This window comes from Rhododendron vialii, chromosome 3a (genome assembly GCF_030253575.1).
Source record: "Rhododendron vialii isolate Sample 1 chromosome 3a, ASM3025357v1".
Classification (NCBI taxonomy): Eukaryota; Viridiplantae; Streptophyta; class Magnoliopsida; order Ericales; family Ericaceae; genus Rhododendron; species Rhododendron vialii.
Genome location: NC_080559.1, coordinates 6,513,754 through 6,541,499, shown reverse-complemented (window position 1 = coordinate 6,541,499; position 27,746 = coordinate 6,513,754). Strand labels below are relative to the sequence as shown.

The 27,746-nt window shown below is 39.0% G+C and overlaps 1 protein-coding gene, 1 long non-coding RNA gene and 1 other non-coding gene across 3 annotated transcripts; all 3 read left to right on the top strand.

The window, feature by feature from the left end:
• The first annotated feature begins 18,764 nt into the window (after positions 1 to 18,764).
• LOC131318474 (peroxidase 25-like) lies at positions 18,765 to 20,565 on the top strand. The gene is made up of 4 exons (XM_058348280.1): positions 18,765 to 19,043; positions 19,426 to 19,605; positions 19,719 to 19,881; positions 20,078 to 20,565. The coding sequence occupies exons 3-4, from the start codon at positions 19,839 to 19,841 to the stop codon at positions 20,548 to 20,550; spliced, it is 516 nt and encodes a 171-aa protein (XP_058204263.1). The 5' UTR covers positions 18,765 to 19,043; positions 19,426 to 19,605; positions 19,719 to 19,838; the 3' UTR covers positions 20,551 to 20,565.
• Positions 20,566 to 26,636: 6,071 nt separating this feature from the next.
• LOC131318473 (uncharacterized) lies at positions 26,637 to 27,746 on the top strand. Its single transcript, XR_009197702.1, has 2 exons — positions 26,637 to 26,775; positions 27,342 to 27,746. It is a non-coding gene; the product is annotated as an uncharacterized LOC131318473 (long non-coding RNA).
• On the top strand, positions 26,856 to 26,963 carry LOC131321472 (small nucleolar RNA snoR100). The gene has a single exon (XR_009198517.1). It is a non-coding gene; the product is annotated as a small nucleolar RNA snoR100 (small nucleolar RNA).

The window sequence follows — 27,746 nt, the reverse complement described above, 5'->3', positions numbered from 1 at the left end:
TGGGCATTCGGTATAATTCTGAAATTTGTGACTTTTCCACGTGGTAGGATTTTGGGAGCATTATTGGCAACCTATAGAGTTCATGGGAACAAAAATGAGGGAATTGAATATGTAGCAAAATGGCTTTTAGATTTGGAACCTAAAAATGCTGGCCACAATACTTAGTGAAGTTCAAAGCTGTTGTTGAATAGTGGGATGGAGTTGAAGAACTACAGAGAGTTTGAGCGACAACAATTTGATGAAGAAGCCGAGGTGGAGCTGCGTTGATGCCCAATGATCGATCCATGGGTTTGTTTCATGAAATCAATCACACCTTCAAATTATTGAAATCTATGAGCCACTGGATGTTATATGTGGAATGAAATTACATCGATAGAGAAAAACTGAATGCTCCCAAAGCGCAATTCAAATGCGCCTGATGCACCCTACAAAATGAGAGAAAATAAAATGCGTCCGGGGCAACGGTCTACCACATATGGTGTGAGAGGAACAAAATAATTTTCTATGGAAAGTCTTTGCACATACATAGAGAGCCTAGCCTGCAGAATCCTTGTTGACATTAAACCCTCTATGTTCGCTTGGAGAAGAAGCAGCTCTGTATAGCTTGGAATGTGATTGAGTTGGTTCTAGCTTTCCGGTTTGTTTTTTTCTTAATGAAAGCAACTTACCAAAACTCTTTGAGTGGACTCGTGTACTAAAACTCTTTGAGTGGACTCATGTTGTGCGTCAAGGATCAAAACCAAACACTCACACATGAATTAAGAGAAACTTAACTATTATTGGATAATACGCAATAACATTACAAAAAAACTCACCCCTCTGAGCTCGACTCCCTCTACTATCTCACTCTCATCACAAGTACTCTCGCCTTGGGTGAATCCTGATTATTTAATAAACTGTGGAGAGCCCAATGAACCTTGTGGACACTCTTACAGAATGGATGAGTACCCTAGAACTACCCTAGAACTAGGGATGTGTGCATCGAATGGACCTTAGAATGTATAAATGGGCGCGAAAATGTACTTTAGCCTCTGTCGCTCTGATGATCTTTGAATTAGTCTCCATTTGACCAACTTTTCAAAAACAAAACTTCAATATTTTAATTGGTTGTTTCCATCATCTTTTAATACAGTGAAAAAATCTTATTTATCATTATATAATTGGTCTTAATCCGATTTAAAATGAAAACGATACAAGCATTTTATTGAAATAATTTATTTTGCAACCAATTGAGGGTAAAATGGTCATGGATTTTGATGTACAAATTTTTTTTAATCAAAAAAAATTAAGTAGGAAAGTAGATTGGACAAGCTTTCTAATGGTTCAAACCACGAGCGAATTGGAGTTCGTGAGTGTCTGGGGCAAGTCCGCAAAGTTGGGACATGTTGTGCAATGTTCAAGATGCGCCCGGGGCGCATTGAAATGCGCCTGGGCGCGAAGGATTGCGCCTGGGACGCATTAATGTAGATCAAACTTTGCGGACCTGCCCCGGACACCCCCGAACTCCAATTTGCGCGTGGTTTGAACCATTAGAAAGCTTGTCCAATTTAATTTTTATCCCAAGTAGTTTGGATAAAAAATCATTTGTACATCAAAGGAAGTGACCCATTTACCCTCGATGAGTCAAAATATGATTCATTCCGGTAAAACGCGTGTTTGTTTCTCATTTTAAATTGGATCAAGAACCATTGTTTATCAATAAATAGAGTTTTTAAAGTACTAAAATATGGCAGAATCCAGCCATACAAATATTTTCGTTTCATTCATGAAAACTGGATAGAAACAAGACAACTACAAAAATTGTCGAAGCCGGCCACTAAAGTCTAAAACACGTTTTACGTTCGATTTGGTAATCAAATTACTATTCTAAGGTATTTCTTATTTTCTTCCGTGTTTCATAGTGTTCATAGAGTATCCAAATTTCATCAAAGAGTAGGAAAAATCATTTCATCATTGACATTCGCCCAAAGCAGGGCTTAAATATTTTCAAATTCAAATTTGGGTGTCTTGCTAAAACTACCAACACAACAAAAATTGAGAATATTTCCAAAAGAGAACACTGAAAAGGATTGGCTGTTTTTTCTATATTTCAGTCTACTGCCACCACATTACAACTACGATCTTTATATAGTCCCGCCACAACGGATTCCTAACATTCTTTATTCAGGAAAATATTCTGCGTGCATGTTCTACTTCTAGACACTCTCTAGATTGAGAATGATTCTCTAACAATGAGTACTATTTATTTCAACCCATTCCTCATTGAATCTCTGAAAATCACATATGGCTCTGTTCAGTTGCCAGGAATGTTGTACGGGAAAGTTATTCTCAGGAAAAGTCAAGTAAAGTGAAGTAAAGGAAAAAGAAATCTATTTTCCTGTAAGTGTTCATTTGACAAAAAAAATTTTACAGGAAAACTCAAGTTTAGTGGTTCATTTGTCAGGAAAAGACACTTATGAGAAACTTCTTTATTTTTCATGGCTAAAAGTAACTTTGAGAGCTAACACATATCGAAAAATGTATTTTATCTAATGCAAAGCCTTAACATGAAGCTTAAAAATAAGTAGATGATAACTAAATAAATAAATTTTAAACAACTATGCTTGATTAGTTGCCGATACAAAAACTCATTGATAAACTGATGATTAGTAATTACAAAACAAAACTGAAGACTAATGACAAGATAAATAAATACTTTTAAAAAAAAATCAATTACTAATTTTTTCCACAACAATTATCTCAGAAAGCACCACAGTAGTCGAAATTGTTGTTACTCACGTAAATCTCAAATTGCCTTTCTAAAAATCTAATTCGTATTTTTTTGGTATTGGCGTCATTTGCTTTTTTTCTTACCCGCCAATTATTTTGGCCTCACAATGGAGATAACTTTCCCGCAAAATCCTATGCTTTTGGCCGGATCACTTTTGCAAGAAAGTAAATCTTGTAGGAAAACTTAAGAAAATGTTTCCCACTACTTTCCTGGCAACTAAACACTACAAAAGTTATGAAAAAGTTGTTTTTCCTATCCTTTCCTGTACTTTCCTGATAACTGAACAGAGCCTATGGGTATGCAAATAGCTGGGAATATGGGATGGAGAAAAAATAACAGAAAAGACTTTGAGATTAAATAGCTCCTTCATCTCCTTTTGAGAACAACACAAAAAGAAAAACAAAACACTTGCTCGAACTTCTTCAAGGTTTGGTTCTGCAATTATCTGCACATAGTGATCATAAATTTCTCAGAGTATTTGAGTGTTGGGCAATAATCGGTTCTTAAAGTTTTGCTTCACTGTAAAAAATTGGACTTAGAGATCATTGTATTTTGAGCAAATAACATCATCCAACCCGGTTTAAAAGGACGTGTGTCGTTCAGAAGGGAGAGTGCAGTTCCGCATGCCTCAACCAACCCCACAGGCTTTTCTAATATATTTTGGTTAACTATTTGATTACTTTTACTGGTTTTATTATGCAATTCTTCTAGCATAAAATCCTACTTAATCTCGCATAGAATATAAAATTTTTCAACTGTAATTGGACATGACATGTTGATGTGCCCGGGTGCAAATGCACCTGGGGCGCACTCAAATGGCACCTGAGGCGCATGTGATGCAACAAATATTTTTAATCTATTTTTTTACTGAATTTTTTTAGTCCGAATTGGGAGGAGTACTAAAAAAAGGCAATCATTTATAAGGATTGTTATAGCGTAAGAGAGGCACAAGAAGGTTGTACAAAGTGATTCCATGAGTTCCATCCATGAAGATTTCATTGACATATTTTTTGGTTTTCAGGTGTGTACATACACACACAATTCAAAAGTTTAGAAATGGTTAAAATATGCAAGTAATCTGTGGTTCTTGGACATGGGGGCACTGTGCTTGTGATTCTCATGGAGCTCTATCTTGGGCCTAAAAAAAGCTATCAAAGAACCCCATTTAAATAGATCAACGAAAAAAAACTTTAAAAAAAACATGCGGCTAGGAGTAATAAGATGCGGCCAAGAGTAATAAGATACGGCCAAGAGTAATAAGATACGGCCAAGATAAAGGCGTGATTAGTGTATGGTCTGTTTTCGGACATCTTGGCCGCGTCTTATTACTCTTGGCCACATCTTATTACTCATGGACGCCCTTTTTGACACTTGGCTGCGATTTTATCAAAGCGTGTTCCGTAACCACGCTTTCTAAATATTGCGGCCAAGTGTCAAAACAAGCTACCAGAATTAATAAGATGCAGCCTAGGGTAATAAGATGTGTCCAAGATGTCTGAAACAGACCATACACTAATCATGCTTTTATCTTGGCCGTATCTTATTACTCTTGGCCGCATCTTATTACTCCTTGCCGCAACATTTTTTTATAAGTTTTTTTTTGTTGATCTATTTCAATGGGGTTTGGCTTAAAATGAGGTGGACCAGCTAGTCAAGCTCAATTCAGTCCACTAAGTACTAGAGGCCCGCCTCAAAACCCAATTCCTCAATGGAAGTCCAAAGCTCCGGCCATGATGACGGGTATACTAGTCACGTATTCAGAAAATCGCGGCCAAGTGTCAAAACATGCAGTCAACAGTAATAAGATGCGGCCAAGATAAAAGATGATTAGTTAATGGTTTATTTTTGGACATCTTGGCTGTGTCTTATTACTCTTGGCTACATTTTATCGCTCATGGCCCCACGTTTTGACACTTGGCCGCAATTTTTTGAAATCGTGTTCCGTAACCACGCTTTCTAAAAATTGCGGCCAGATGTCAAAAATTGCAACCATGAGTAATAAGATGCAGCCACGAGTAATAAGATGTGTCAAGATGTCCGGAAAAGGACCATACACTAGTCACGCTTTTACTAAAAAATGCGGCCAGGAGTCAAAACATGCGGCCATGAGTAATAAGATGCGGCCAAGATGTTCAAAAACAGACCCTACACTAATTGACAGAAGGGATGTTGTTTCTTAGAATATCTTGATTTCTTGTTACATACTTACATTTCAAGACATGATATCATGGAAGTTGACAAGTGCTTCAACAAAATTCAAGATAAAGTAAGGCCTAGCAGTGAGACATTAAACTTAATTAAGTATTTTCAGCTTCTAGGGAGAATGGTAATAGTTTTCAAGGCAAAAAATTGCACGGTTTTGCTATTGAAAATGGACTTTATGACAGTGTTCTCCAAACTTCATTGTTGGATTTTTATACAAAGTGCGCGGACATGGAGAGAGAAGTTCATGGGAACCAATAAAACAGGGGAATATGCAGCAAAAAGGCCCTTGGATTTGGAACCCAGTGTTGTTGGTTATTACACTTAGTACTGTTCAACTGTTGTTGAGAGGTGGGATGGAGTTGAAGAACTATAGAGACTTATGAACGACAACGATTTGATGAAGAAGCCAAGGTACTGGGGACCTGCGTTGAAGCCAAAGGATTGATCCATGGTTTTGCTTCTGGAGATCGATCACTACCTCAAATGGTAGAAATCTACCAGCCTGGCCATGGATGTCATATGTAGGAATTAAATTGTTTTGTTTCCTTTTGAAAGTGCCTTGAGGCCCAATTTTTTTGTTCAAGATTTGTCTCAAGAATAATGGAGTTCACAGTTAAAACATTTTGCACTTTTTAGCATGTTGGCATGGAATTCAATGGTTCATTACATCGAAAGAGAAAAAGTGAATGCTCCCGAGGAGCAATTCAAATGCGCCTGAGACGCATTATGAAATGAGAGAAAAAAGGATGAGCCCGGGGCGCGTTCAATTGCGCCTGAGCCACATTACAAAAACAGAGAAAATAAATATGTTGGATTGAACTCCATGATCAAATAAACGAGAAGAGAATGTATTGTACTATAAGTGTTTACTGAGTTTTCTTCCTCAATGAATATATATTGATATATGGTTTTTCAGATTTTCAACTTGTTATGGTGCATTCAATTGCGCCTGTAGCTCTTATTGGAATTATTATTAGGTTAGACGGAGGCGTTTGGAGGAAATCATGAGAGAAAATAGGATGCGCCTGGGGCACATTACAAAAAGAGCGAAAATGTGGATGCTCTCGGGCGCAACTTAAATGCGCCGGGGGCACACTCAAATTGCGCCGGGGGCGCATGTGATGCAGCAAATATTCTTTTTGATTTGTGTTTTATTGAGCTTTTCTAGTCCGAATTGGCAGAAGACTAAAAAAGGCATAAGAGAGGCACAAGAAGCCCGTACGAAGTGATTCCATGAGTTCCATCCATGAAGATTTCATTGACATATAATTTGATTTTCAGGTGTGTGTGTGTGTGTGTGTGTGTGTGTGTGTGTGTGTGTGTATATATATATATATATATATACAGGATTCAAAAGTTTAGAAATGGTTGAAATATGCAAGTAATCTGTGGTTCTTTGGACCTGGGGGCACTGTGCTCGTGCTTTTCATGGAGCTCTATCTTTGAACTAAAAGAGTGATCCAAATCATGTGTGTATTTGACTCATCAAGCTTGTAACACATGCAACAAATCTCACTGATCATATTTGTCTGTAAATTTTAAGCCAAACGTGTTTTTTTCATGCTAACACCGAATCACTACGATCATTACAAACTTTATGAGCCAATATGAATCACTCATATGAGTCCCCAAATAAACAGCAGGCCTACTACTACACCCAATCTCGTGCTTATTCCATAAGCCAATGTATCTTCACGCTAAGTAGAAATTTAAATCGCTTGGTGCTCGCCCACATACTCAAATTAGTCTAAGAAACTAGTAATGTGGGAGCAATTGCATTCTTCTGTGTTGAAAAAATTTGATTTTGAAAATGTATAGTAATGCGGGTAGTATCGATGTGATAGAAACCATTTTCAGGACAGAAGGGATGTTGTTTCTTAAAATATATTGATTTCTTGTTACATTTCAAGACAGGATATCATGGAAGTTGCAAGATGAAGTAAGGCCTAGCAGTGAGACATTAAACTAGCTTAATTCGCCCAACATTGTTTTGAAACACTACATAAAAGCAAGAAGGGTACTGTATGTGAAGGATTCTTTTACAAACGCCACTATGTTCCAACTTATTGTCATGCTTTCAGATGTCTTTTCCTTCAGTAATGGAGTTGAATCCTTAAAATATCAGTTCATTAATGATCCGCTTATGACCTTCCCCTGTGACACGAAGTGAATATTATCTCATGTCCTTGGATTCTTGTTTCTTCAACCTCTTATGTTTTTGGAGGAGCGCTCTATTTTGGTCTGTATCATGTCAACAAAACTACCAGTAACTAGGCCATCTTTCATACCAAGGTTCTCTGTTTTTTGAGCCAACGAATCAAACATGGTGTTATGGTTTGTCATGGATGGCCTAGTGGTGATTGCAGAAGGATTGAACTTCTCTTAAAATGGGGTCTTACTTCGTTTTGTATTTTGATCCGTTGTTCTTGTTGTTGAAATGCTTCCGTCTAAGCTTCTTGGTTCGGTTATTTGGTTTTGGATTATAGGGAGAGGCACCTCTGTGATTTGGGTTTCGAATATTAAAGCTACAGAAAAGTGAGGGAAAGAAATCATATGGCTCTTCTCTTTCTTCCCAACTGTCTAGTGCGTAGTATGTTTGATCTGCCTCATGAAAAACACAATCTAGTACGCAATAAGACTGAGCTGAAGGATGTTTACCTTTAGTCTTGGTAGTGGCACCGCTGGATAACTCAGAGAAAAAGTTGTGAACCAAATTACCAGTGCGAAGCCTACTCACTTCTGTACGAAGAAATAATTAAACACCAGTTTCTAGTCGGCCTTTGCAACTACAAACCAGTCGGTGGAGAATCCATCTAGAGCCACAACCATCCATTGAGGAAGCATAATTTGTATTTGGAACCAGAATAATGGAGTTTCCATTTTGAATTAATCCATCTCCAACACATCTCTATTTCTTCAAAATCGAAGAATGATTTCTTCAAAATAGCGAATTGTTGCGCTCCAAACCATCACCATTTTGCAGTTTCCAGCATGTTGGCACGTAATTCAGTGGTTCATTATATCAAAAGAGAAAAAAGTGAATGCTCTCGAGTAGCAATTCAAAAGCGCCTAAGGCGCATTACCAAATGAGAGGAAATAGGATGTGCCTGAGGCACATTAAAAAAGGGAGAAAATGTGGATGCGCCCGGGCACAACTAAAATGCGCCGGGGGCGCACTCAAATTGCGTCTGGGGCGCATGTGATGCAGCAAATATTTTTAATTTGTTTCTTACAGAGTTTTTCTAGTCTTAATTGGCAGGCGACTAAAAAAAGGCAATCCTTTGAACATTATAAGGATTGTTAAAGCATAAGAGGGGCACAAGAGGCCCGTGCAAAGTGATTCCATGAGTCCCATCCATGAAGATTTCATCGACATATGTTTTGATTTTCCGGTATACATGATTCAAAAGTTTAGAAATGGTTGAAATATGCAAGTAACCTGTGGTTCTTGGTTTGGGCTGGTTGGTTGGTGTTCTTATTCTCGTAAACTGGGTTAGAAACACCAGAGTTCACTTCGATGAAACATAATTCCTTGATGTGCTTTCACTGTAGTTGGCTTTCACTATAGTTGGCTTTTGTTGCAATTCCAATGGTTAATTCTTAGAAATCTTCAAGCAAACAAGATTTGGTATATGTGTATGTATGTGTCTAGGTATATAATACATTTAGATGTGTTTGTTCACTTTGTAGTGTATTGATTGCAAATCCTTGCAGTGGATGGAGGAGGCGGTAGAGCAAAAAGATGTGGATGATTGGATTATTTATAAAGGGGAAGGAGCTGCCAGTATTGTTCTTGCTTACTCCAGTTCCTCTCCGGTCTGCATTTGTGTGTTCATTTATGCTTCACTCTTTTGATCATTTCGTTGTGCCTCTTCTTTTCATTGATCTATTTCAATGGGTTTCGGCCTACTGGCCGAGCTCAATTCAGTCCACTAAGTCATAGAGGCCCGCAGCCCAACGCTCCCGCCACGATGATGGGTATACTAGTCATGCTTTTAGAAACTTGCGGCCAAGTGTCAGAACAAGTGGCTAGTAGTAATACGATGCGGCCAAGTGTAATAAGACGCGGTCAAGATATCCGAAAACGGACCATACACCCATCAAGCTTTTACTAGTAGTAAGCAAGAAGAAAACGAGTGTTCCATAACCACCCTTCCAAAAAATGGTGGCCAAGTGTCAAAACTAGTGTCCAGGAGTAATCAGATGTGGCCAAGAGTAATAAGATGCAACAAGATGTCAGAAAACAGACCATACACTAATCACGCTTTTACTAAAAAGTGCGGTCAGGTGTCAAAAAAGGCGGCCATAAGTAATAAGACGCGGCCAAGAGTAATAAGACGCGGCCAAGAGTAATAAGACGCGGCCAAGATGTCCGAAAATAGACCATACAGTAATCATGCTTTTACTAGAGTATGCAAGAGGAAAATGCGTGTTTCGTAGCCACTCCTATTCACTGGTTTTGCGAAAACACATAATTTTAGTGCACCCTCTCTAACTTAAGAACATTAAGGAAAGAATCAATTGTAGCAGTGGTCTGCCTTGGACCTCTTTTGTTTACTTCTTCCTCCTCTAGTTTCTCATCGGTTCAGCCGCTCTCATCTCTGGGAACACCAACCAAGGGAGAGAGGATTAACACCAATGGGTGAGTGTAGTAGCAAAAAGTGACGACAACAACTTTCATTTGTATGCTATCACGTTGAGTATACTCGTGTAATTCAGACACATTTATCTTGAAGTTTATACTTAAAATCATATTAGTCTATAAATTAATTTTAAGCCAAAAGTGTGTTGTTCATGCTTACACCTAATCACTGCGATCATTACAAACTTTTTGAGCCGAACAAGTTTGAACAATTTGAATCACTCATATGAGTCTGGAAAAGCACAGCAGGCCTACTGCACCCAATCTCGTGGTTATTCTATAAGCCAATGTACAGTATGTACTACAGCCTTCACTTAGAAGGCCAAGAGTGGCTACATGCAAGTAGATAATAAGCTCAAGAAGGTCAATACTATTTTGCTCCAGTCTTTTTTCCACTATTTGACGAACAATATGCAGGGCTTCGAACCTAACACACTGGCTCCACAGCCCTCAATAGCCGATGTCCATGTCACGAGTTCACAATTTATCAACCTATCAGCCACAGTTTCAAGCTGCCAATATTAGTATACACAACGTTGAGGCTTTTAAAGATTTCAGCCGCAGAACTCCTCAAAAGAAGATATCAGCCACAGGTTCTAGACTTCCATTGCCCATTTACCGGAACAGTTCTACGGCATTCTCAAAATGGAGGGCATTTTGAGTATGATCGATTATGAAACTAGTGGTGCTATTCTTAAAGGGAATTTGTCTAAACAATTTGAGCTGCTCTATCCATGTCCCTGCACTTCGCATAAAAATCCAAGGAATGAAGTTTGGAGAACACTATGATAAAGTCCATTTTCAGTAGCAAAACCATGCAATTTTTGCCATGAAAACAATTACCATTCTCCCCAGAAGCTGAAATATTTAACAATCCTTAAAATATTTAAAGGATTGCCTTTTTTTAGTCTCATGTCAATTCGGACTAGAAAAACCCAATAAAATAAGAATGTAAAATATTTGCTGCATCACATGCGCCTTAGGCCAATTCGAGTGCGCCCGGGCGCTTCCACATTTTCTCTCTTTTTGTAATGTGCCTCAGGCGCAATTGAATGCGCCCCAACGCATCCTACTTTCTCTCATTTCTTAATGCGCCTCAGGCGCCTTTGAATTGCTCCTCGGGAGCATTCACTTTTTTCTCTTTTGAATTTTTGATGTAATAAACCACTGAATCCATTCCAAACATGCTAAAAAAAAAAAACACTGCAGAGGTCATTGGTTCTTGTGTTAGCCCATATTTATTTATCTATGAGACAAATCTTGAACAAAAAATAGGGGCCTCGAGGCAATTTAAAAAGGAAACAAAATAATTTCATGGCTTTCTAGCATTTGAGGGTGTGATTGATCTCAAACCGGCCCAACAAATCCTCGTTGAGCTTCCCCTTCCAAATCTCCATTTCATGGCATAAAAGACTCTACAACCTTCACTGAGAACAAACAATTCTTACAGATTTTGCAATGTACGTGGGAGAAAATGGTTGGATTCCTTGTGTCCAGAATGCATCCTTTGGCTTCGATGCAGCTCCACCCCTACTTCTTCATCAAATCGTTGTCGTTCATACATCTCCGTAGTTCTTCAACTCCATCCCACCTCTCAACAACAGATTAATTGAATAGTACTAAGTGTAATAGCTAGCATGACTGGGTTCCAAATCCAAGAGACATTTTGCTGCATATTACCCCTCTTTTTTTTGCTACAAATCCAATAAAAATACTAGTCACGCTTTCCAAAACTAGCGGCCAAGTGTCAAAACTAGCGGCCATAAGTAATAAGATGCGGCCAAGATGTCCAAAAACAGACCATACACTAAAACGCGTGTTCCGTAACCACGCTTTCAAAACATCGTGGCCAGGTGTCAAAACATGCTTCCATTAGTAATAAGATGCGGCCAAATTGTCCGAAAACGGACCATACACTAATCATGCTTTTACTAGTAGTAAGCAAGAAAAAACGTAATTTACCATGAAGAAGTCTTTGGTCTTCTCTCACAGTTAGATTTATACGTGATTTTTTTTTTTCAATTTCATGTTTCCTTTGATTTTCCTGCAACAAATTTCATCCCTAATCTACCGTGGAAATCCCCGAAATCCGAAATGCTGCTCGATTACTTGAGTTCTTATCAGCAATGAGAGCCCTCTTCCAGATGGAGAAAGAATGCTTCTAATGAGGTTCATCATTTTGACATGGCCTTAAATCTCAGGAAAATGATTTATTGGTCAATATGAGTTTGATTCTTTTCTGCAAATAATTCAGAAACTACACATACATCCCCTACTCGAGTCATTTTACAATTGAAATTTGCTGTGAACTTGATCAATCCACTGATTCATTGGATGGAGACCCAATTCCCTTCATATACATGTATGGTAACTATAGAAGTTTTCAAGATCATGTTAACTACACTTAAGATATTGTTTGGCAATTGTCATGTTGGATTGTGACTTTTGATTTCCCATGATAGCAATAAATATTGCATCAACCATTGTCTGACTCTGCAACTATTTTGCCACAACCATTGCCTGCATCTGCATGACCTCTCTCCAATTTCAAACGTATTTATTTGACAGTTTGGCATAGTTTTTTTTTTGCTTGGCAAAAGATGTTTTTATAAAAGCTCAATAAGGGTACATCGAGGGGAAAAGCAGTGGATAAGCAACATGTTGCTAATCCAAAAAAAAAAATGCAAGAAGGGTACTATATGTGAAGGATTAGTTTACAAATGCCGTTGTTTTACAACTTATTGTCATGCTTTCAGATGTCTTTTCCTTCAACAATGGAGTTGAATCCTTACAATCTCAGCTAAATAATGATCCACTTACGACCTTCGCCAGTGAGACACGAAGTGAATATTATCTCATATCGATGTTTGAAGGAACGGTCTATTTTGGTCTGTATGATGTCCACAAAACTGCCAGTAACCAGGCCATCTTTCATACCAAGGTTCTCTATTTTTTGAGCTAACAAATCAAACATGGCGTTATGGTTTGTCATGGATGGCCTAGTGGTGATTGCAGAAGGATTGAGCTTCTCTTAACATGGGGCCTAGTGGCGTTCTGGTCTGTTTTGGATCCATTGTTCTTCTTGTTGAAATGCTTCTGTCTAAGCGTTTTGGTTGGGTTATCTGGTTTTGATTAGAGGGAGAGGCATCTCTGTGATTTGGGTTTCAAAGATCAAAGCTACAGAAAAGTGAGGGAAAGAAATCATATGGCTCTTCTCTTTCTTCCCAACTGTGAAGCATATAGTATGTTTGATCCGCCTCATGAAAAACACAATCCAGTAAACAAAAATACTGAGCTGAAGGATCTTTACCTTTAGTCTTGGTAGTGGCAAAGCTGGATAAGTTGTGAAGCAAATTACCAGTGCGAAGCCTTTTCACTTCCATTCAAAGAAACAATTAAACACCAGTTTCCAGTCAGCCTTTGCAACTACAAACCAGTCGGTGGAGAATCCATCTAGAGCCTCAACCATCCATTGAGGAAGCATAATTTGTCTATGGAACCAGAATTATGGAGTTCACAGTTAAAACATTTTGCAGTTTCGAGCATGGAATTCAGTGGTTCATTACATCAAAAGAGAAAAAAGTGAATGTTCTCGAGGGGCAATTCAAAGGCGCTTGAGGCACATTACAAAATGAGAGAAAATAGGATGGGCCTGGGGTCATTCAATTGCGCCTGAGGAACATTGCAAAAAGAGAGAAAAAGTGGATGCGCCCGGGCGCAACTTAAATGCGCCTGGGGCGCATGTGATGCTGCAATTTTTTTAAATTTGTTTCCTATTGAGTTTTTCAGTCCAAATTGGCAAGAGACTAAAAAAAGGAATCCCTTAAACATTATAAGGATTGTTAAAGCATAAGAGAGGCACAAGAAGCCCATATGAAGTGATTCCATGTGTTCCATCTATGAAGATTTCATTGACATATGTTTTGATTCTCAGGTTACATGATTCATAATTTGTTCTTTAATGCTTTGCAAGTTGTGTAGGAGATCATGGATTTGAGCTCACCCAAAAATCATTTTCAGTTCTACTGATAATGCCAAATCTCCCCAGTTTGTCCATGCTTATCCTAAACATGTACGCAGGAAGCGGAAGCATTTCTTATGCAAGACTATGTGTGATAGCGTGATAAATAGAGAACTCGTGACATGAAAATCGATGATTGAGGGTTGTGGAGCCCATGGGCTAGGTTTTGAAGCCCTAAAATTTTTTCGTCAGATGGTGGAAGAATGAATGGAGCCAAATAGTATGACCTTCGATCTTGAGCTTATTAGTTGCTTGTAGCCATTCTTGCCTTCTAAGTGAAGGCTGTAGAGTCTTTTATGCCTTGAAATAGAGATTCGGAATGGGATTCTAGGAAGCTCAACGAGGATTTGTTGGGCTGGTTTGGGAATGGGCGTTTGGTATGATTCCGAAACTAGTGACTTTTCCATGTGGCATGGTAGGATTTTGGGAGAGCTATTGGCAGCCTGTAGAGTTCATGGGAACCAAAAATGAGGTAAATATGTAGCAAAATGGCTCTTTGATTTGGAACCTAAAAATGGTGGCTACTACACTTGGTAAAGTTCAAGCTGTTGTTGAAAGTTGGTTTAGAGTTGAAGTATGGAGAGTATGAACGGCAACGATATGATTGACCCATGGGTTTGTTTCGGGAAATCAATCACACCTTCAAATTCTTGAAATCTATGAGTATGTAGGAATGAAATTACATCAACAGAAAAAAAAAAAAAAAAAATGAATGCTTGCGAGGCGCAATTCAAATGCGCCTGAGGCGCCCTACAAAATGAGAGAAATAGAATGCGCTCGGGGCGCAATTCAATTGCCCCTGAGGCGCATTACAAAATAAAGAGGAAATTTGGGTGCACTTGGGGCGCCATTCAAACGCGCCTGAGGCGCATGGGAATCGGGGTGCATCAAATATTTTCAAATCCTTTTTCAGTGATTTTTTTTAGTCCTAAATGGCTGGAGACTATAGAAGGCCAGCCTCGAAACATTATAATTGTAGGCTGTTGTTGAGAGGTGGGATGGAATTGAAGAACTATGGAGATGTATGAACGACAATAATTTGATGAAGAAGCCGGGGTGGAGCTGTGTTAAAGCCAAAGGATTGATCCATGGCTTTGCTTCTGGAGATCAATCACACCCTCAAATGCTAGAAATCTATTAAGCCCATGGATGTCATACGTAGAAATTAAGTTGTTATGTTTCCTTTTTAAAGTGCCTCGAGGCCCAAATTTTAGACAAATAAATATGGGTTAATACAAGAACCCATGACCTCTAGAGTTCGCATTAAAACATTTTGCACTTTTGAGCATGTTGGCATGGAATTCAATGGTTCATTCCATCAAAAGAGGAAAAAGTGAATGCTCCCGAGGAGGAATTCAAATGCGCATGAGGCTCAATTATGAAATGAGAGAAAAAAGGAAGCACCCGGGGTGCGTTCAATTGCGCCTGAAGCACATTAAAAAAAAGAGAGAAAATGTGGATGCACCCAGACACAACTTAAGTGCGCTAGAGGCGCACTCGACTAGCGCCTGAGGCGCATGTGATGCAACAAATATTTTTAATTTGTTTTCCGAATTGGCAGGAGACTAAAAAAGGCAATCCCTTAAACATTAGAAGGATTGTTGCATAAGAGAGGCACAAGAAGCCCGTACGAAGTGATTCTATGAGTTTCATCCATGAATATTTCATTGACGTATATTTTGATTTTCAGGTATACATGAGCCAAAAGTTTAGAAATGGTTGAAATATGCAAATAACCTGTGGTTCTTGGCTTGGGCCAGTTGGTTGGTGTTCTTATTCTCGCAAACTGAGTCAGAAAAAGTTCACCATTGATGAATTACCATTCTCTAATGTGCTTTCACTATTATTGGCTTTATTTGCAATTCCAATGGTTAAATTCTTAGAAATTTGCAAGCAAATAGGAACTGATACATGTGTATGTACGTATACGTCTAGGAGTATAATGCATTTAGATGTGTTTGTTCACTTTGTAGTGTATTGATTCAGAATCCTTGCAGCGGATGGAGGTGGTGTTAGAGCGAAATGACGCAGATGATTGGATTTATAAAGGGGCCGATCGGACCGTTCATCTCAGCGATTGATAGCTCGGATATTGATCAAGCAATGAACGATTCAGATTTTATATGCACTCTGATTCAATCCGAAAGATCCATGCCGAAATGAATGGTCAGATACCAATCGGCACCCGCTTGGCACTGGGATGCTTGGCGGCATCCTTTGGCCCTGTTTGCGGAGGGCATTACAAAAGTGTCAGTTTTGTATCGTAATTTTGATTTTCTTGTTCTCTGTGTTCATGCATGTATTAGACACTACCACATGTAAAAAGCATACTTTTCAGCCCACTTGTGTAAGCATAAGTTTGGAAATTTAGTGATCTGCCTTGATAGTAATTCCAGTAATTCAGAGCTTACCATAAATTTGCATTGGAGCACCCAGTTAGATTAAAATAGCAGATTGAGCAGTACACTTGTTGATGTGTATTTGGGTTGAATTAGATATGGTTCGTCTGTTTGAGTGTAAACCAGACACTGAGCTGAGCCAGTTCCTTCCGTTGGGAAATTTTGGGTCTAGAACAGAACTATTGAGCATAGAGAACGAGGCCAAACGAAACAGCATATAAATTTGGGTTGAAAATCAGACATGGTTTTTCTATTTGAGTAACCAGACACTTGGCTGAATCAGTTCCTTTGGTTGGAAATTTTGGTACGGAATAGAACTTTTGAGCATAAAGAACGAAACCGAACCGAACTGCAGATTAACTTTTCTACTTCTGTGCAGTGAAAATGGAAAAAATGAATCAAGAATCTCACAGTAGTTAATCTCAACAGTTTTAGTATAAAGAAAACTTGGTGGATACAGTCTTAAAGACAACATAAACTTAGAATTATTGCACTTGAAAATTTGGTGGATATAAATTATAAACTATGTAAACGAGGAACCAAACTGACTATAACGGTTTATATTTAGCAAAACAACACCAAACTATTCCTAGAAAGGTCCAGAAGAATGGCGCCAAAAAATTTGGTATCTTTTGGTGGATTTCACACCTAGTATGAAATGGAGGACAGAGACCGTGACCACCTGATATATCAGGTCCATCTCCAGCAGCATGACTTAGATGATTCCCAATACGGCAGTACTACTCAGACTGAAGTCATCACCATCTACCAGTTGTTAATTTACTAGTTCAGTGTATTGTGAGCAATAAGTGTGACTCTCTCTCACTTTGTGTCTGAAGTGAAAAAAAAGTTATAAGTAAAGGTGAGAGAATATTGTTGCTTTGTCTTTACTCATTTAATTTCCTTTGAGAATAGTGAAAGTTGTTTGTCTTATGTAAGACACGAATATATGCTTGTCTCCCATGTAAGCTATGATTGTCTATCCTTGTAAGTTATGCTTGTCTTGTTGTGAATTAATGTTTCTCCTTGTATCTATAAAAGGAGAAGCCCTTCAATATTGTAATCCGACTTGCCCGAATAATAAAATCCCATGTGTTTCCAGATCCGTATTCCCTACTTTGTGTTTGTACCAACTTTGTGTTTGCACTTGAGGCTTATTGGTTGCTTATGTGAACAACAAGAAGACTATTGCATCAGAGCAATGATGAAAACAAACTGCTATATGTGCCACAGTTTTAATAAGACCAAGCACGGGAAATTTGTTGATGGTGTTGTGTGTGAAAATAGAAATTTTGGGATGTAAAGAGGAAAATGGGTTCCGACTGTGGCAATTGAACAAGGGAGTTGGTTTACGATGGATGTGTGAAAAACACATTCCTTTCGTTCTTAGGAAGAATCTATGAATGTAAATACGTCATCTTTGAGAGAGAAGATCAAGTAAGTTGGCATAGTTTCAATACTTGGAACCATTACCAAGTGTGGAGAGTGCAATTCAATACGCGAGATCAACCATTGCAGGTCTGCTCGCGTGTGGAGAGCTAATATCTGTAACCGGAAGGGTGACACTCGGTACCTTCTGTTTTAATATACAATTATGCAAGACCTTTTGAAACGCTTATGACTCAGCATGCCACTTATATATCTTTGTGCCTTACAATGGCCTTGGGTTCACACCTCATAAGATGGCACTTTTCTCATGTTCACATTGGGCAAGTAGGATTTGCTTAGCCAAGTGCTTAGGCACCACAGTCCAAACTATGTTGCCAAGGGGCTATCCATACCTAGGTACCTCTGTCCTCCCCTTTAAAGAATTTTCAATCACATAAATCACCAGAGAATCTCAATGAACACAAAATCGGGGCATTACCACAGAGTTGGGCTTATATAAGGATGTAGATAATTATTTCGGTACAGAGGATCTCAAGCATCCCCAAACAATCTGGATACCGCATAAGATGATAGTGGCCTTGAATTTCACGGTTTTCACCTAACGTTTTGTTGATCTGAACCATTTTTGTCTGATTACTCAATTGAACCAGGAAATGGCTTGAGGATAATAACCCTTATGTAGTGATTAAAGATGGGTGAAGATGGGGACTGGGGTGAGCAGATAATACATGGCTACATGTACTGATGACTTTGCATGCTCCCAGCTTCCAAAATGCATTGAAATCTTGAAATAAACCTGCTGCCTCCCAGTATATAGCAACAAAGGCTAACTCTAGTAATAACATATTACTCTCATGTTGCAGTCCAGAAAATTCATTAGAATTTTTGCAATATCCTACCTAATTAGGAACAGAAGTAAAGGCAAATATTGCATGAGAATGATACTTGCATGTAATCAACCGACTCAAACAATCAAACACAAAAATAAAAAGTAAATGTGAACGCATGACAATATTTGCTAGGAATAAAGGAAAAGAACTAAGTAGAGAGAGAGAGGTCTAACGCGTCAAGTAGGAATAAAGCCAAGGCATCAAAGATAAGTGAAAGTTCCTTTCAAACTCTATATTCAGTGAACTCTCTCTCCAGCTCTCCAGTAACCACATGAAACTCTAAAAGATAATCCACCATCTTAATTTTTCTGGTTTGGATACCGCCATCTTCAATGGTCCCACACGTCTCCACAAAAAGGAAGGGACTACCTCAATGGGAGAAAAACCCAAAAATGTGGAGAGAAAAACAATCAAAACTACAGTAGAAGCTTAATGGATCAAATCGTCTATAACTAGTACTAGTGGTGCAGGTGCACAATGAGTGTTGTGTTGATTTTTCTGCACTCACTAAGTATTGCAAATGGAGGTTGTTTTTTCAGTTTTGTTAGTGATATTGATTACGGGTTTTCATGTACAAGGCCAAGGAGGATTGAAAACAGGGTTCTATTCTTCTTCTTGCCCAAAGGCAGAGGAAATAATCAGGGCCACTGTTGAAGCACACTTCAATTAAGATCCAACCATTGCAGCTGGCTTGCTTAGGCTTCATTTCCATGACTGTTTTCTTCAGGTAATGAATCTTTGAATCAACACAAGGGTATTTCCAATTCTTTGATATTAGGATTAACTACAGTGAAAACCAAATGCCTACTCTCTCTCCAACACCATGATCTTGTCTTGAGATTCATGTATTTTAAGATTTCACCACATTAACAGTTTGGAGTGCACTGGAATACCAGCTTAGTCGTGCGTCCCCTTTGTTCCCGCGCATCTGGCCAATAACATGCAGTCACATCATCACTTTGCTCCTACTTTTCTTGAAAAAATATTCATTGTAACCATTATTAGCTACACGCATGATCATATAGAAGAACCACGTATCTTCTTTTCTCTGAGGTTTTACTGTTGGCTGGAGCTTTGTGTACCAAAAATGACTCTTTGTTATTCCATAGGGCTGCGATGGTTCCATTTGGATAACAGGAGCTTCTGGTGAGAGGAATGCATTGCCAAATCTTGGTTTAAGAGGGTTTGAAGTAATTGATGATGCAAAAACACAGCTAGAGGCCTTGTGCCCGGGAGCTGTCTCCTGTGCTGACATACTAGCATTGGCTGCCCGTGATGCTGTTGTCTTGGTTTCTCTCTCTCTCTCTCTCTCTCTCTCTCTCTCTCTCTCTCTCTCTCTCTCTCTCTCTCTCTCTCTCATGGGAATACTACTTATACCTGATAGTTTGATAAAATGTCCGAGAGTGATGGACCAAGTTGGGCGGTGCCAACAGGAAGAAGAGACGGCAGGGTCTCTTCCAAAGCTGAAGCCTCGAATTTACCTTCTCCTACAGATTCCATTGCAGTTCAGAGGCAGAAGTTCATGGCTAAAGGCCTAGATGACCATGACCTTGTTACACTAGTTGGTAATGCTTTCAGTTTCTCTCAGTGAAGCCTATTCATAACTGTAAAACAAATGGAGTAAGTAGCTCTCAACTTATTTTTGGCTCATTCAAGGTCCACTTTGTACCCAATCCAGATTCTTTAGAATGTTTTCACTTGTAATGGGGAATCGATGTAACATGTAGTATTATTTTGTGGTACCCCCCTTTTTTTTTGGAGGAGCACATTCCATCGGCCAAACAGATTGTTTGTTCTTCAGTTATCGTCTATACAACTTCACAACCACAGGCAATGCAGATCCAACTATTAATCAAGCATTCTTACCACAACTACAAGCAATTTGCCCCAAAGATGGTGATGGTTCAAAACGCGTGGCCTTGGACAAAGATAGCCAGTTCAAATTCAACGCAAGTTTCTTCATGAATGTGCACGATGGCAACGGAATTCTAGAGTCGGACCAGAGGCTGTTGGGAGAAGCTGCAACTGGTAGAATCGTTCAGAACTATGCAGGCAGCATAAGAGGGTTGTTGGGATTGAGATTTGATTTGGAGTTTCCAAAGGCTATGATCAAAATGAGTGGCATTGAGGTGAAGATTGGGGCACAGGGGGAAATTCGGAAGATGTGCACAAAGTTCAAGTCGGTAGCAAATGGGAAGAGTTGTAAGATGCATAATGTGTGTGAAAACTTGTAAAAGGTTTCATCAAAGTAATGAAGGCGGCAAAATTAAATATTTTTCTTGATGTGTTAGATATAGGGGTGCAAACACGTCGAATTGATCCAAACCCTGGGAGGCTCAGCTTAAGCACGATAAAATATTGGTTTAGTTCGAGTTTGGCTGTCTAACACTTTCAGAGGTTGGGCTCAAGTGGATTCAGCTTGTTGAAGTTTAACAAACTGAATGGACCTAAGCTCAGCCTTGAGTTAGGGTCATTTAAAATTTTCGAAGCTCAGGCTCGGCTCGTCAAAACTTGTTAAATTCAAACAAGCCGAATTCTGACTCGAGTTCAATGATTTTTATTTTACCACAATGTATCAATATTACCTAATATAAGCCAAAAACTTAAAAAACACAAAATCCATCAAGAACACCAAAAACCTTATCTGAGATCTCCACAACAAATGCATAAATACCCCACTAAAGTATTATCTGTGAATAGTCCTCCACAAACTATTATTTATATTTTGATTCAAGGTTCGCGAGCCTAATCAAACCTTACACTTGAATGGTTTGGGCTTGTATAAATGAGCCTAATAATGAGGCTTCGGTTTGATTCGTTTATAGTAAATAAATAGAACTCGAACGAGCCCTTTTGCAGATTTGTTTTGGGTCTGTAAAGCTTCAATTGTGAACCACTATTTGGGAAGTTCAAACATAAATTGGCAGACTGATTCGGAAGGAGAGTTTATGCTTGAAGTCCCTAAACAATGACTGAAAAATAATTGAAATTGAAACTAAACTAATTAGAACTGAGAAAGGAGAGAGATGTACCTGTTCTTGTAAGATATGGGAGGGAGAAGAAAGATACCAGAGAACTCGAGAGAGATAGAGGGGGCCGGCTGTCGGACCGCTTTTCACCATCTATCCTAAAACCAACCCGTGGTAGGGAACGCTTCAATTAAGTTTTATTGCCGCGAGAAATTTCAGTTGGCCGCTTATAATTATCCTGTTTTACATGTATCATGGCCGCGCTAAATTACATTTGGCCGCTTATTACTACTCTTGGCCGTTTTAAATTGCATCTGGCCGCCTAATACAGAAAGACGTGATCGCTGTGCACGATTACATGTATTATGCCCGTGCGAAATTACACTTGGCCGCTTATAATTACCTTTGGCCGCTTTAAATTGCATTTGGCCGCCAAATACAGAAAGACGTGATCACTGTGCACGACTACATATATTGTGGCCGCGCGAAACTACACTTGGCCGCTTAAAACTACCCTTGGCCGCTTGAAAGTGCATCAGGCCGCCAAATATTGCAAAACGTGATCACTGTGCACGATTCTTTCCAAATACGTAAAGGCGTTATCTCTGTGCACGACGAGGAGGGGAGAAAGGTGGGTTTATGTAAAGTCGTGGAGCTTTAAACGCGAGTTACAAATTCTCCGAGCGACATCGTCGTGGTGAGATTGCGGCCAGAAGTTTAAAGTTTTCGGCCAGATTCATAAGTTGCGGCCACATGAAAAATATTGCGGCCGGATAGCAAAACAACATCTGGGTTCAAAGTTTGCGTCCAGGTGTCTTAAGTTATCATCAAATGGACAGAGAAAGGAATTAGCGTAATCCATTCCTTATCTTGAAACGAATTCCGGCAAAGCAGTCCCTTGCGCATTCCACAACAAGAACACATCCTTCTGTTTTCCAGAAACAAAAACAGAAAAACACACATAGTACAATGGAGAGCGCGCTCTTGTCGTCCCCTCGATTTCTCCCTTCACAAAGTAAGCATTAATTTCTTGCTCTCCAGTTTCAAGAACTGTCCATTTGATGATAACTTTCGTAGATTTCCCATTTTCAAGCCTTCTTTTTATGGTTTCATGATTTCAAACTGAGGAGAAGTCCCAACAAGACAATGGGTTTTTTTGCTGATATAAGAAGAAAAAAAGAAAAAAGACAATGGGTTTTTGAAGAAATACAAATTTATGTACACATTTCGAACTTGAACTGACATTGTTATGTGTATTCAAAAACAGATAGAGAATTGGGTGGACAAGTAGGAAGTTTTCAGAGCTCGTATTATGGAAAAGTGGAATTTCATATATAGCGGAAGTTTTTGGGATGAGATATCAGTATGCGCCGAAGCGGCAACCGCATAATACTAGCTTCAGTGGTTCATTATTCTCCACTCTTTACCTCCCAAGTTTTCATTTTTATATCAATTTCACTTGTACTCTCTTGGAATTTTGTTGTTGTTATGCTGTTTAATGCGATCGTATCTGAGCATAGTGAAGAGTTGATTGGGTAACAGGTTTTACATATGCAAGTCTAGTTTTGGATGCTTTTTACCAACTTTTTCTAGTCCAAATTGGCCAGAGACTACAAATTGATTCTATGAGTTCCATCCATGAAAATTTCATTGAAATATGTTTTGATTTTCAGGTATACATGATTCAAAAGTTTAGAAATGGTTGAAGTATGCAAGTAACCTGCGGTTTTTGATTTGGGCAAGTTGGTTGGTGTTCTCGTAAACTGAATACACTACTGTCCTATGGTTCTGTTTGTGATCCATTGACTCCGTTCAGGCAAGAATTGGAAGAGGTCAAAAATTGTGGTATTTGCTTGGACAGATCGCTCTATTAAAATGTTAAATGAAACTATGCAAACATTTTTATTTTCCTGCCAAACAGATTTTTTTTTCTAAACTATTGTTAGTTTGCGTCAAATTTTTATTCAAATTTTTTCATATTTGTAAACTATTGATTCGTCTCAACAAGATAAGTCAAAAAAGTGGAAAATCATGACTCAAACTCAATTATTTTTGGGAAACTCCAAAAAAAAAGGACAAAAATTCAAACTTTTCGGACTTTTTCAAATAATAATATTTGAGTTTGGATCATAATTTTATAGTTCTTTAATTTCTCTTGTTGAAACGAACCAATAATCTATAAAATAAAATGCGTAGTAAACACGCTTTCAATAACGTGCGGCCACGAGTAATTCAACACGGCTAAGAGTAATTAAACGCGGTCAAGTGTAATTTTTAATAGTGAAGAATCATGTAAAATACAAGAGAATCGTGCGAAGTAATCACACTTGCAATAACTTGAGGCCACGAGTAATTCAATGCAGCCAAGTGTAATTCTTTGTGAAAATTCTTTGCGGCCTGGCCCCCATAAGGCCACCTTTGATTCTATCTCTGGGTACCAGGATATGAATATTGCATTGTTGGCTTCGCTACCTTTGTTTGGTGTTTGGATTAACAGCTTGGTGAGTCTTTAATTTAGTGAACAAAATGGAGGGAAATGTCTACTGGGTGTCTGGGTCAGGGTGGTGGTATGATAAAACTGATACAGAGCTAAAAGAACTAAAGATGTCCCATTTCCTTATTCCACATTGTGTTTTTGCTTTACGGGCAAAAATTTCATTTATTGAAGAAAGTATGATACTGTGAGAAAGGAAATGGGATTAGAGTGGATGCTTAGACCGAAAGACAACATCGGGAGAGAACCTGCAAGTCTGCAATGACTTCAGATCAGCTAGAGGAACTTCAGGCTGAGGAGGTATGCTCTCTCCATCAACTTTGTTGTAAAGCCTCACTGTTCATCCTAAATTTTGCTCTATGATTGCACTTGAAGGAATGCCTTCCGTGAATTGCCATACCTATCCTACTGGAAATTGGATGGAGGAGAAAATATCATAGCTTTTCATGTTTAGGGGGATGGAGAATTTGTCTACTTTGTCTTTGGGTTTTATTTTGCTGCAGATCTCATTGGTTAGGAAAATGATGGGGGCTATTTTGATCATCCCGGAGACATCTATGACTCTATCCTATTCAGACCAGCCTTTTCTTTTGTCTTCTGTTCTTTCCCATACCAGTGCACACGCTGATTCTTTGTGACTTACACAATTTTCGCTTATTGGGGCAGATAAAGAGAGAACATCCCAGAGAATTGAATCCATATTTGGAGAATAATGGATCTAGTTATCCAGAAGTTGAGGATGGGAAAAAGCCTGGGGTGACCAACATATGTTTTCTTTTGTTGTTGGAGGCGGGGGTGCCAGCTAGAGATTAAAAGCCTTGAACCGTGCTCAAAAGCAGGCGGCCAATGAAGGTCGGAATTTTAAGGAGGTAAGATCTTGTATATTTTGGACTTAAAAGTTGGGATGTCTAAGATTTTACCTTTTTTTGATCGGCATAGCTAAGCATTTACCAATTTTATGCCATCCATTTAAATTGTATAGGTTGTGGAAGAGCGGTGGGGATCAGTGGATCAGCTAGCAGTTTCTGTGACATTTTGTACAGCTGTTTCATCTCGTGCTCACCTCCATGCCATAAACAATAGAAAGAGGGGCTTAACAGGGGAACACCAAAATAGTTGTAGAGGGTCACAATAAAAAGATACCTGGCAAGGTACTTAGATCTTAATGAAGTTATGCTGCTAAAAGCTTTGGCATATAAAATTGGCCAAGTGTGTCTCATTTTGTTTAGCATAGTCATCTAATCTTGGTTCTTTATTTTAAGTAAGTTGATATACACACACACACACACACACACACACACACACGGTCCGTCGCCCGTAAGGACCACCTCATTTTAATAAAATGCGGACCTCCCTTTCCCGATTGAATTTCGATGATCCGAGCCGCTCAATGTGTTCAGAACGTGATTTTAAGGGTATCCGCGAGAAATCGGCAAAAAAAATGACCAAGAAGGGCTTCATCCAAGCAGTTTTTGTTTGTTTTTTATTGAACGGTTCAAACAAAAATTGCTCGGATGAAGCCCTTCCCAGTCATTTTTTTTGCCGATTTCTCACGAGGACCCTTAAAATCACGTTCTGAACACATTGAGCGGCTCAGATCATCGAAATTCGATCGGAAAATGGGAGAAATGAGGAGGTCCGCATTTTAACTAAAATAAGGACTCCCTCATTTGAGACTGACTATGTGTGTGTGTGTATGTGTGTATATATATATATATATATTGGGTGGGGGGGGGGGGGTTTGTAGACGGATATTTTCTTCTTTTTAACTTGCATATTGTAACTTATATCCAGAATACTGATGTAGAAAGCTTGCGGGATGCATCTTGCTGTCGTTCAGAGATGAAAGTGCCTCAACTTTGAAAAGGCAAACCATGTCCTCTAAGGATTCCGACCTTATCTCTAGTGCATTGTCAAGCTTAAATGAGTTTGCAAATGATGGAAGCTTTGTGAATGAAGTTACTTGTCAGAAGGATGATGAACCTGGCGGTTCTGTTGGCTCTCCAAATAGAGAGAGAGAGAGAGAGAGAGAGAGAGAGAGAAGTAGAGTCAGAGTCGGTACCTGGTGCATCTTTTGCAATTGTTAACTAGGGATTGAGTGCAAACCAATTGGCCGCAAAAGCTTTGCAACTTCGTTTGAAAGGAAATCATGAAGAAGCTGAAAAACTTATGGTGTCAGTATTTATTTTTATTACCTGGTATCCGGCCCCAATGAACCGACTAATGTGGGGAATCAATCCCACCATCCACTAGCGGCGGCCAATTAAAGTAAGGGCAAAGCTCCGTATGGACTTGCCAAACACCGTAATTGATTGCAGCATTAACTTTTTTTCAATTCCACAGTCTCTTTCAGTGTGTGCGTGTGCGCTATGTTTTTCTTCTGTTTGTCTTTTTCTTTTCTCTTTAAGGGATAGCGGAATTAGGCTATAATATGCTATGGGTTTTGGCTTTTGAGTGTTGTTGGCGCATGGAGTTCTCTTTATCTGAAGCAAGAGCCATGTTGCTTTGTTTTCTGGTGTTATAGAGTAGATATTAGGTTTTTAGCTCTTTTCAAGTTTGCACATGTTAACAGCCCTTGATTACCTTTAGGTTTTAAACACCAGAAAAGACCAAGAATATGATTCAAGAGCTGACTTTCTTGTTCACAACTGCTAACTGGTGCGTTACTTTCCAGACTGTGTCCAATGGAATCTTTCCCTTTTGTGTGATCTTGCCTAAGTGCATGCGTTGGCAAGCCTATGTGACACAAACTTATGTTAATTATGTTCTAGCAATGAAGCACAGACTCTTCACTGCTGTCTTCACTGCTGTCGTTACAGTTTCTGACATGTGTGACTAGAAAATTTCGAACTTAGCAGGCTTGCTTGGTCTTGAGCTTAACTATGAGCACAACGCAATTCCTTTTTCTTGTTGTAAGTAATAATGCAGGAATCATGCAACTCCATTCATGCTTTCCGAAGACGAGATAGATCTACAATTTGCAATAAACCACTTGGGTAAGATAAACTTGTAGGTACTCCTAGGTTAGTGGTACAGTTTGCAATACACCATTGTGCATACTGATGCTCCGGGCTATCAATGAAGGAAGCATGATAATGTGCACATAAATTGAATTGGGTCTCTAAGTCTACCTTCTCTGATGCCATTCAGCTTTGATTTGAGGGCATGGTTCCGTAGCAAAACAGGTATAGGGGGCCACTGTTTCAGTAGTATTTTGAGAGCATCCACTTTGTGTATATTACCAAAGGTTAGGTCTGTCTCTAATCCTCTCCCGCCCGTACCCCCGATGATTGGGGACTGCATGGGTTCTGTTGTTGTTGTTGTTGTTGTTGTGGTATATTCAAGTATTTGGAATGCTACAGCTTTTGAGTTTGATCAGTTTTGGCCCTTGCAGATTCCTGAACTTTCTTTTTCTGCATAAGTTAGAAATACTAGGCTTGATGGAACCTTCTGCATCTAGTTTTTCTCTTTTTTTGCTGTCGCTGTTGTTGGTTAAGCAGTTACTTCACCGAGTGGGGTTAGTAGGGTAAGTGATTTAAGATGTTCTGTCATCTTCTTGCAGAATTTTTTTTTTTTTGAACAGCAGATCATTTTCTTTTGACTGTCTATGAAGAAAATGGTGCGGAGAACTAGCAAAGAAGGTAGGATTGTAAATGCATAATCAAGACAGCACCATTATTCATATCCAGAAGGGATCAGATTGGATAAAGTTAATGGTCAATCACGGTAAGACTACGTTGGAGCCATTACAACACATACACCTCAATTTGCAATCAACAGTTCTTCTGCAGCTACTTTTTCTTTTTCTTTTTTTTTTTGCTGTCGCTTTTGTTGGTTAAATTTTGGTTAAGCTGTTACTTCACTGATTGGTGTTAGTAGGGTAAGTGATTTAAGATGTTCGGTCATCTTGCAGATCATTTTCTTTTGACTGATCTAATGTTGGTAACCATGAAGAAAATGGCACGGA